This window comes from Sorex fumeus, unplaced genomic scaffold (genome assembly GCF_029834395.1).
Source record: "Sorex fumeus unplaced genomic scaffold, SorFum_2.1 ptg000015l, whole genome shotgun sequence".
In the NCBI taxonomy this organism is placed as follows: domain Eukaryota; kingdom Metazoa; phylum Chordata; class Mammalia; order Eulipotyphla; family Soricidae; genus Sorex; species Sorex fumeus.
The window spans coordinates 4,310,477-4,321,934 of record NW_026606072.1 but is presented as its reverse complement, the minus strand read 5'-3'; the positions used below and the strand labels follow the sequence as shown (position 1 = coordinate 4,321,934).

General features: G+C 41.5%; 1 protein-coding gene across 1 annotated transcript in view; it reads right to left on the bottom strand.

Annotated features, from left to right (window-relative positions):
• Nucleotides 1-250: 250 nt before the first annotated feature.
• SLC1A3 (solute carrier family 1 member 3) overlaps nucleotides 251-11,458 on the bottom strand; it is a 90,495-nt gene continuing 79,287 nt past the window's right edge. Inside the window, exons 7-10 of the mRNA XM_056112048.1 lie at nucleotides 8,591-8,824; nucleotides 7,666-7,860; nucleotides 4,565-4,699; nucleotides 251-2,535 (exon numbers count right to left, since the gene is read on the bottom strand). Coding sequence (XP_055968023.1) covers nucleotides 2,331-2,535; nucleotides 4,565-4,699; nucleotides 7,666-7,860; nucleotides 8,591-8,824 — 769 coding nt within the window. The 3' untranslated portion in view covers nucleotides 251-2,330. The remainder of the gene's footprint in view (nucleotides 2,536-4,564; nucleotides 4,700-7,665; nucleotides 7,861-8,590; nucleotides 8,825-11,458) is intronic.

Sequence of the window (11,458 nt, the reverse complement as noted above, 5' to 3'; positions counted from 1 at the left end):
AAATCAGCTTCTAAGCAAAAACGCTACTTGCTTGTCCTCTAGTGCCCAACTTCAGATCCAGAAGCTGAAGAACAGCTTATGTTCTGCCTTCTTTCTTTGTGACTGGCTTCCTCCATTGTTTTTTCCAAGATTTGACCTTGCTGTAGGACAATCTTCCCGGCATTGCCCCAGCCCCTCAAATGACTTCCATGAATGAAAATTTTACTTTTCTTCAGAAGTAAAAGAAAAAAATCACAACTGCACACCAATATAATGTAAAACTAATTTTTCTTTATTGAAAATACTTCTACAAAGTAATGCTTTCAGTCCACACTGGCTGCACAGAGATGCAGAACCTATGAGGGGCTGGTGAGAGGATCATACTAGAGGACCTGCTTTCCATAAGAAATGGTTAGTATAAAAACAGATCACACTATGTAACAGAATTAATTTGAAATGATTAATTTTGCTCTAGTGGTTTCATGAGATGACAGCCATGTACATTAACTTCTGTAGTGTACTTCCCAAATAGAGCTTCAGCATTAAGTTGTTTCTGCACCACAGCCTAATGTTAACCTTTGTACATACAAAATGCTTAGGATCTATATAAAAATAATCTCTAACTGGACATCAGAGGATGCACGTCTAGATTTTCAGTCTGTTAGCATAATGAACTCCATTCTTCACCCCTTTTCAGTCAGAAGCTCAAACATGACTGGTATTATCTGAGAGTTTCCACTCTGTGGGGCTGGCTAGATATTTCTTAGGGGGTAAAAAAATTAATCTCCTCCAAACCCATCACCTTTAACAAATGCTCCCAATGCTGTCTTCTGCAGTCACACCAAAAACATTTCATATTGCTTTATTTTCCACCATTTGTCTCAGAGACAACAACGAGACTGAAACCTACGGAGGTGAAGATTTTGAATGATGTGGTAAATGGAATTCCAATATAAAGACATATCTTATTTAATTTTACAACTTCTGATTACAGTAAAAAAGCAAGAAACCTACACAACCCTTCAAATAAAAGAAAACCATTCAGTTCATGGACCTCTATTGAGAGAGATCATTTATTTGACTTCTTTAAAATATATCAGAAGTGACTTTATCTTTTGCTATGCATACTTCCTTGGTGAATGTTTTTGAACTCAAGAAAATAAGTGTTTCAGGTCATAAATGCATTCTTTCTTAGAGATGACCTCTAATCTTGGTATTCTAAAATCCTCTATAATGTCAACTGTGCTCCATTCAGTCCTGGAAGGCTCTGTAGTGTTCCTTAGTAAGACCAGGAGCACACTTGCTAACTACTAGTCTTGTGTTTATTTTCCTAAAAGTCTAGTGTCAGTTGAGGAGCAGTGGGGGACATCTTTCCAAGAGCACTTCCTTCAATTTGGGAAGAGTAGGAAAGATGGGAATACTTCCCTTGTTGAGAAAACTATGCAAAGAATTTCATGAATAATGCCACTCCTGTGATGGCTTCCTTCCTGATGTTTTGCACATCTAACATTTTGGACACAGGTTCTGGTGAATTATACAAATACTCTGCCCCTAGTTGGAAGTGTCCATTTCCAATAAATGCAGTTTCTGAAAGTCCAATGCTCCATGGAATGATACTTGCTCAGGAAGTGGGAGAGGAAAGAGAGTGCAGGCTTTTTCATGATGCCATAGGATGATCAAACTACAAGAGTTCATAAAGGCATCTCAGGGAACTCACTCAATTTATAGATGAGGATACCAAGGGCCTAGCAGAAGGACATGAATTGCCCATTGAAACATAGAAATTTCTCTTAATATGCCTCTTCATAGCTACACTGTGTGTGTATGCCTTTGTCCTCTTATTCACAAAATGAGGGCAAAAGTCAGAAGAGAAAGGGAAAAAACCTGCTATTATCCAGTTGATAACCAATTGTCATTTAGCAAGTTGTTTCATTTAGATACCAATATGGAATTATGTTCTGAAAATTTTTACAAATTAAAAGATTTATTTAAAAGCATTCTTTGCCTATTATTTAACTCTTAAAATTATATTTAAAAAATCACATTTACAGGACTGTATGCCACACAATAAACTTGCAAGATCTGATCAAGACTATTTTTGACCTCAGTACCTTCTTTCATAGACCAACATGATTTAAATGACTTAAACTTTCAAATGTGAATGAAATATAGACAATTTGGCACCCCAAAATCCTCCCTTATATTTGGACGACTACTTCCTAAGCCTGGAAGAGAAGCAAAAAAGGGAGATAAGAGGCTTACTGGAGAGAATGAGTTTGTAATGGGAGAGAAAAATTTCACAATGGTTTTCAAACACCTGGTACTCAAGAAAGCATTTCCTTTATGTTAGTCTACATCTTGGTTTCACTGTCAATGGATTTTTCAGTTTCATTTTCCTGGGCAATCAGCTGATATGGTTTCTTCATTTCATTCTCTTCAATCACTGAGTTACCCATTTCAGCATCTTGATTCTTCAGTTCATGTCGAGATAAATGCTCAACAATCCCAGCTCCAAGGGAGTCTCCTAGCACATTGGTGGTGGTTCGGAGGCGGTCCCTGAAAAAAGGGTGGGGAAGAAGAGAGGGGGGCAGAAGGAGGCTTCTGTGAATGATTGCATAATTTCAACTTCAGCTATGATCTGGCTTGTTAAATCTTCAGTTTGTATATCCACCAACTGCCTGGTTACATAAAATACAGTTTTCAAATTAGTAGTTAATAAAAGGTATAAAATCACAGAGATCTGGTTGTAGAGATCGCAGAAAGGACTGGAGCACATGCTTTGCATACAGGAACCCTAAACTAAACAGTCCCCAGAAACTGCATGGCTTCTTGAGCATGGCTGGGTCTAACTCCCTTTTACCCCTAAAGAATCAAAGAGATCATTGTTTTTGGGGGGGTAGGGTGGGGGTAGGGAGGCATACCCACTGGTGGTCAGGGCTTACATGTGGCTCTGCACTCAAGGTTCTCTCCTAGAGGTGTTCAGGGGACCATATGGGATGCCAGGGATTAAACCCAGGACAGCTGCATGCCCAGCAAGTTCCTTACCTACTGTACTATCTCCCCAACCCTGAAAGCATCGATTTTCAACTATTAGCTGACATATCTAGTTTGAATGTCAACAGTAGGGAATTGCCCTTCCCTCTCTCTCCTTATTTAAAACTTCTTATGGATTCTCCTTCCTATAATTCAAGTTCCATTATACTAGTGTTTCTCATAGTGTGATTAAGCAATACCCTGGTGTCCCTAAAGTCAAGATGATTTTTATAATGATAAGATACTGCTTCTCACTCTCATTTTCTTGTGTATGTCTAGCTAAGTTTTGCAAAGACTATCACACAACACAAGAGCTATCACAACAGATTGAGTGCAGAAGCAATTAGGAGACTCTAGCTCTCTTAGACTAAGCCAGACATTGCCAATATTTCTGAAAACATAAAATGGTATCATCCTTATCCTTAAGTTTTAGTTTTGGAAGTGCTTTATTTATTTTTGAACAAAATTATTATTATCATCTTCAAATGAGTTTAAAAGTGAAAAAAAAAACCTTGAAGTTTTTTTAGTATGATACATATTGATAACTAGAATCCGCATAGATAAGAGCTTTTGAATCACAAATTTTTTTTAAGTGTAAGGGGTCCTTAGACTAAAATCTTGGGAGACTATGATGATGTTAGCACTGGCTGAGGCAAGACTGTGGACTGAATATGTTCCTGACCTCAGCTACATTTAATCCTTCCAGCTAAATCAGGAGATGGATGGCATTAGTGTCCTGATTTTGCAGAGGTGGTGTTGGGGGAGCCTGCTTTCTGTCATGCAGGGTCAGGGCACAAAGATCCACGTGTTTGTGGAACTCTTCTCATGGGATTCCCCCTCCCATTTTCTGTGTTCTAAGCACATTTTTGCATACTCCATAGATATTATTATGTCTAGTGAAGTGAGCATGTGCCAGCTTTAGCACCTAGTGTCTTTTGGGGAATATCCTGGGGGCACAGTTTTGAAAGTAGAAGGGAAAAGGCAGGGAGTGTCAGCAGACAGAGGAAGGTTCCTGAAGTGTTAGGGTTGGACTGTGCAGACGGTACTTCTCCTCGCACTTTCTCCAGACCTTGAAATAATTTCCACGCATGACGCTCGCTGTCTGCACAACACGCCTCTTCTGGTGGGGCAGCCGGGAACATCTGCACCACATTACGCCATTGGAATGGGAAGCACAAGAAGAGCTGAAGCCAGCGTGTGAGGCCCGCAGCTTGCTTCCAGTGCTGGGGGGCATGTGTTGTGCAATTCAGGCCTGGGGGCCTGGCTGATTTATGCTGGCTTTGCAGATACCAGTTGCCCAATCCCTGAATGGCTTTATGGAGTGTGAAGTATAGCAGCCAGATGTGCCCGTGGGTTGATGATAAGGGAGTGAGTACGCCTGGAATCCTGGGCTGGTCTCCCAGCAGGATGCAGGCCATGAGGACAATTTAAGTATGGGCTGAGCTACCCCTACTGGGTCAAGGCTGCTAGTTCCTCCTGCTTTTGGCAGACATGCAGTGCCAAGCTACTTGAAATAATGAGCATTCGGAGGGGAGTCCTCCAGTATACTCACAGAAACCAGTCCACAGCGATGATGAGAGTGATGTCGTCGGTGGGCAGGCCCACAGATGTCAACACGATGACCATGGTGACCAGGCCTGCCTGAGGGATCCCAGCTGCCCCGATACTGGCGGCTGTGGCTGTGATGCTGCTCAAACAAATGCAAAGACAGAAAAGTCAGACAAATCTCCCCTAAGAGTGCCTCAAAACCCGGTGATGGCAGTGCCTGGCCAGCCACATTAATAGAAGATGATGTGAAAAAGCAAATAATGTAAAATCACAGTCTCTACATAAAACAAACAAAAAAACCCCAAAAACCCAACAACAAAATGAGATGGCAAAAATACCACTGAGCTAATGATACTATTCACTAATATTTGTCAACTTATTTGATCAGCAGCATCTGACATGCTTCTCATAGCTTCTCTCATTCAGTTTTCACAGGGTCTTTAGAGTAGCTGGTCTTACCACTATACTTTTAAAAGAAGAAATTGATGTTGATATTCTTCGACATGCACCTGAAAGTATTTGGGAAAATCTGGAATGCTGTGGAGGGACTGGAATTGTGGCTGTAGTGTGAGGGCACAAGCGTTGCATATGTGAGGCCCTGACATTGACCGCCCCCAGCACTGTATGATCCCTTCTCACCCTTCCATTCCCCCGGACCCTCCAACCCCAAGTTTCTTTGGGCCAGAACACCATTAGGAATGGCCCAATTAAAAAATTAATAAAAATGCTTCACTCACAATAGCAATTTGATTCTAATCATTCCTCTCACCAAGTTGAGGAGTAAAAAAGAACACTAAATTTGTATTATTGAGAAAAAAATCATTGTATTATTGAGAAAAGAAATTAATTTAAAAGCAAAGCGACTTACGAGAAAACTTCTATAATAGCAGTGTATTTTTTTTTAAATGAAGGGTACTATGAACTGAGCACATAGCCTGGGACTCCTCTTGCTAAATACATATTTGAGAGCATGATATGAGTGTGAAAGTGATTTAGATATAGTCAAGTATGAGCTAGGTACAAAGTGGTATTAACAAAGTAGTAAGTCTGTAGTAGAGAAAGTTTGTGGCTCCTCCAACATCTTCCTCTTCTATAGGATTAGAGTTTTTAGCTGGTTTTGAATACTCAGATTGAAAGCAATATTTCCCGATCTCCCCTGTAGCTTATATCAAGTTTGGTTGATAAGATCTGGATGATTAAGCAATTTTCAGGCTTTACTCCTTCTTATCTTCTTCCTACTGTATAAAATTCAGAGGGTAGAAGTGTGGAAGGAGCCCCCTGGGCCACATGTATGAGGGTAATTCTCCAGGGATGATGAAACTAGGTGATTCTTGGTCCCTGAAAATGCACAACACTTAAATGTCTTCAGGGTTTGGTGGAGCAGAACTCCACCTGAGAGAGAAACACAATTTTATCTTGTTGAAGTTATTCTTCTTATTTTAGTTTGGAGAGGCGAGGATTTTCAAATGATACTCAGAAGATATGGGGATTCCTCTTGGTGATTTCCCCACTAACTGGGCCTATAGTTTAATGCTGGAGAAGAGAGATGCGGTGCTGTGATGCTCAGGGGACCATGTGCTAGGAGTCAATCCTAGGTGAGTCACATAAGGAAGCTCCTTAAACCCCAGTTCCACTTCGTTTTAACTGTTTCTTGTAACTTGAGCTTTTCAATGAGGATCTCAATGTTGTCCAGTGACAGGTATCAGGTGAGCTGAGATTGGAGCCCCACTGGCTTGGGGTTCCAAGAACTCCCAGGTCAATCACCTCTCACAGTAACCAGCCTCATCTTTTAACCCCAATGCATCCCTCAACCATTATCACTTTCCATCAATACAAAGCATATACACAGTGTCTAGAGATACTTATTTCTTGAATCTCATGCTTTACTGACTGAGCTAAGTTGAGAACATGACATATTTCTAAATAAGTATAACCACATACCCCAAAATATGGAGGAAGTTTTTTTGATCATTTTTAGCAAATTATTCATTACAAAAAATATAAAATAAATTATTTAGGGCCTGCTATCGGGGCAGGCTTGGGTGGTAGTTTGAGTTTGGAGAATTGAAAATAATGGTGGTGGGAAAGTGCAATAGTAGTAGGATTGGTATAGAAATATTAAATATAATAAATCATTGTGAACAACTTCATAAAAATAAAATAAAATTTAAAAAGTATAATCTAAATAAAAAAGAAAAATACCCAACCCATGTATTATGCAAATTAAAAAATAATGAGCTAAATATACTCATAAGTAGTATAATGTTAAGTAAATCCACCAAATGTCAAGCAATATATATATATAGCGTGACTTTATTATAAAAAATGTGTGAGCACATTTATGCTTAAAAAAAGCCTTTATACATTAAACGATAGTGATCACCTATCAAACGATAGGACTAATAGTGGCCAGGAAATTTCACTTTTTACTCTATCCATTTCTAAATATTAGAATTTTGTTACTCAGGAATATGTGCATAAATAATTTTCCTCTTTTTTGACACTGGGGGGCAGAGCACACTTGACAGTGCTCAGTGCTTACCCCTGTCTCTATGCTCAGGGGTCACTCTTGGTGATATTCAGTGAGACTACATGTGGTATTGGGGATTGGACCTAGATTGGCCACGTGCAAGACAAATACCCTAACTCTGTAGTTTCTCTCCAGCCCCTGAAATTTTTCTTCTTCTATGGATCACACCCAGAAGTGCTGGTGTGCCTGGACCAACCATCAAGTCCAGTGGTAGACTTGATGGTTGGTGCTTGAGGGCCACCAGGCCACAGCTGGCAGTGCTGAGTGGCCACCAGGGCTACAACAAATCAGGAGTGCCAGCAAGGAGTGGGGCCATATTGTATGCTGGGAACCAAACTAGGGCCTTGCATAGGTAAGAGATGCACTCTGCCACTCACGCTATCTGCCCTACACCACATCTATAATTTAAAGGGAAAAATGATAAAAATATAAGCATAAGAGATAAAACTATTTCAGCTGTCCCTAAACGCCTGCTTCTATGTGGTCCCTTACCAATCAGTTCCTTTCCCATTCCCTGATCACCATGCCCCTTTGTAAAGTCATTCTTTAGAAAATGTGTCATATTGTCCATGTACCTGATGGTAATAATCTGTCCAAAGTTCAGATCAAAGTTGTTGACTTGAGCGATGAAAATGGCAGCTAAAGCCTCATAGAGGGCGGTCCCGTCCATGTTGATGGTGGCCCCCACTGGGAGCACAAATCTGGTGATGCGTTTGTCCACGCCGTTGTTTTCTTCCAGACACTTGAAGGTGATGGGCAGGGTGGCAGAACTGGGAAGAGTGAAAAAGATTTGTCAGCGACTGCCCTGATGGTTCAGACAGTGTCTGGGGATTGGGTATTTTGGACACAGAGTTCCTTCCTCTCCTATGTCCTAATTTAAAGGGAACTAAGTCAGCACTTGTGTAAATAGGGGAGCAGGGTTAGGAACAGTGCGCGCAGTTCCCCCCTGGTTTGGCAGCACCCTTGTTTCTGGGTTCCTCTGTGAACACGTGTAAACATTCCTGGATACCAACAACTTGTGCTGAATCACTGGCATCACTTCTTAGGCAAAAGTCAAGAAGAGGGAGACTGTGGTGGGCAGGAAAGAATAGCTGATTTCTACTTTGTCACCTCAGAATACAGAGTCAGCCATTCCCCGAAATAGACTGGACTTGTTTGTTTGCTTCTGGGCCATACTCGTCGCTGGTGCTCAGGGTTTACTCCTGGCTCTGCACTCAGAGATTACTCCTGGTGAGGTTCAAGGTAATATATGAAGTGCTAGGGATCAAACCCAGGTCAGCCACGGCCAAGGCAAGTGCTTTAGCTGCTGTATTATAGGGCCAGTCCCCCCTTCTCCGCAAATTGATCATAGTGACATCAGAAGTCAAAAAGCCAATAGAGATGCCTGGCATTTAAACACCTGTCCCCCCAGACTCCTGCTCTCCCACACCCAAAGGTTCTGGTTCAAAGCAAAGTTTGAATTGATTTTTTTAGAGTAGGTGGTCACTCTTAGCTACAAACCTGGAGGAGGTTCCCAGAGCAGTGATGAGTGCCTGCAGCAACCCTCCGATGAAAACCCAGGGGTTTTTCCGTGTTACCAGGAAGTAGAGAAGCGGCAGGACAATGACAGCATGGATGAGCAAGCCCACGATGACTGTGACAGTGTACATGGCCAGCTGACCCCCAATCACACCCATGTCTTCCATTTCCACAATTTTCCCTGCAATCAGGAAGAGGATACCCAGAGGGGCGTACCTATGCAGAAGCAACAGATACACAATTGAAAGTCTGATTTCCAACAAGCAAGTTCTCCAGAAACTACCAAGTGAAGAAAAAGTTCAAGTGAGGGGATTTGAAAGCTTTTCTTCCCAGGATACTCTTAGGACTTGTAGAAATGGTTGATTTCTTTCTTTTAAATGAAAATTTAAATATAACCAGTATTTGCTCAGCATGTTGAGCCCCTCTCTCTGACTTCCGTCATTTTTTTTTAATTTGGTCTTTTTAAACCTATAAAATAAAAGGCAGGCACAGAAGTCTTGTGACAACTCCTTTTCTTTTCCTTAAATAAACTTTCCCTTTGCCATGTCTCGTCACTTCCACCCACTCTGTCTCCCCTGCCCTAGGTATTCCGCAGTGCCAAAATCACTGACCCAGTATTCAGACTTTTAGGGGTGTTCCCCACATCGGAGTCTGATCCCAGGTTAAAGAAAGTAGTGCCTCATGCCCTTTCAGGGTTTTAGATCAGCTGCCAGTATTCTTTTCCAAAGGCTCCTTTTGCTATTTTCCCCTGCTTATATCATTACTCAACTTTTACTTAAACGAAGACATTAAGAGGAAAGCTTATGTCACAGTGCAAATGGAAAGCAGATCCCACTCTTGGCATAGTTAGAAGGTAACCATAAAGTAAATTCAGAGCGATTGGAATTGGTCACCGCTATACCCATAGTCACACAGTCAAGTAACAGGTAGTTTAAAGACATGATCCTTGTTCATTGGCTGCTACTGTCATTAGTGATGGTCCTAGAGGTTTGGCATGAATCAACAGTGGAGACACAAAATGACTTTTACTTAGGGAAACACTCCAATGGCTTCAACTGCTTTTGTCTGATGCCTGTAGAAAGGACCACCAAACTCTCGCTACTCACGACAGAGATCAATCATCCTTCAGGACAAAGATCTGCTGGGAATGGTGTATGGAGAACTTATTTCAAACGAAAAAATACAATGCTGCTTTTCAAAGTCTTTGAAAAGCACAGGCCAGGAAATTATGAGTACCTGTTTTCAGAAATGTAATAACTCAATGTTGCATGTGCAGGCAAATGTACAGCTAGAAAAGTTACATGTGAGGTTCATTCAGCGCCTTGAATAGACTTCTTTCATACAAGAGGTGAAAGGTGGAAGCATTTTAATAATATGAAGATAAATGTCTGCTTTCAGTCCTGCCAGGATTTCAAAAGAGGGCCCCAGGATTTCAACTGGGGGCTCCTGTGGAGATCACATTCTGATCAGTCTTTGTACCCAAGTTCATATCCATCTTGCACAAACTCCTTAAAAATGGATTTCTCTGGGCTTTGGAGCCTCTAAAGACAAAGGATATTTTTAATCATATTGGTGAGTGCTTTCTTAGAAATGATGCCTTCCTGCCCCAGGTGCCAAGAAGGAATCTGGATTAAAACTAAAGACTTAAAATAAAAAGCATTCCCTTCATAAAGCCTAAACCAATCTAAGGGGCGGGGGGGTGGGGGGGTGGGGGTGAGAATCTCTCCCTGCTGGAGACAATTTCCTTTCCAAGGTTAACGTTCCTCTTTGGATTTAGTCTTTTCCTTCCTAGTTCTCAACTTTATTTGAAAAGAGTTTTGTTATAAACTGTGGCTTGGCATTCTAGAATATTTCCCCTGAGTCTTTCAGGCATGCATAATGGATGTTTACATTTCTTTCTTAGAGAACTGGAATGGAGGAGAGGTGAGCATTGCTTTCCCAATGGTGTAGAGGGTTCTATGTTTGCTTTTCCTTCTATTAGGAATGCTGGGTTAGCATCAGTATGGCTGGCTTCCCTGATCATTCATATACCAGCCAATAAAGTTTGCCTACTTAGAGGCTTTTCGGCACTGTTCAAGGCAATTTTATTTTGCCTTATAAAATTTATAAAGTTGGGACCTGTGTGAAAGTACAGTGGGGAGGGCATTTACCTTGCATTTGCCTGACCCCGCTTGATCCCCGGCATCCCATATGGACCCCTAGGCACTACCAGGAATGATTTCCGAGTGCAGAGCCAAGAGTAACCCCTGAGAATCACTGGGTGTGACCAAAAAGCCAATCAAATCAAATCAATCAATCAATCAATAAATGAAAGGTTTAAAATTTACAAATTTGTAAGGGTCAAGCCCCATAGTGCAATGGTTTGGTGGCACAGATATTTAGGAATCACTAGAATTACAAGCAGAAGTATTCTGGGAGCTTATATAGTACTCGGGACTGAACTCAGGGTCTCAAATATGCTAGGCTTGTACTCTACATCTTGAACTATCTCTCTAGGCAATTTTTTAAAATTAATTAATTTATTTCGAATACCCATCCCTCCACCAGTGCCCATTTCCCACCACCACGGATCCCAGTATCCCTCCCATCCCCAACCCCCCCCCCCCCCATCCCACCCTGCCTCTGTGTCAGGGCATTCCCCTCTGTTCTCTCTCTCCTTTTGGGTGTTGTGGTTTGCAAAAGAGTTAAGTCTGATTTTCAGGGAGAAACGTTGGATGATTTACTTTCCATTGATCACTTTGTATATAAGGAGATGTCAGAAAATCATGATATTCATGGAAAGAATGTCCTGGTGCCCGCTTGCAGGCTCATGGTCATTGGGGTTCCATCTGGAGAAGGAGGGATGCAGCA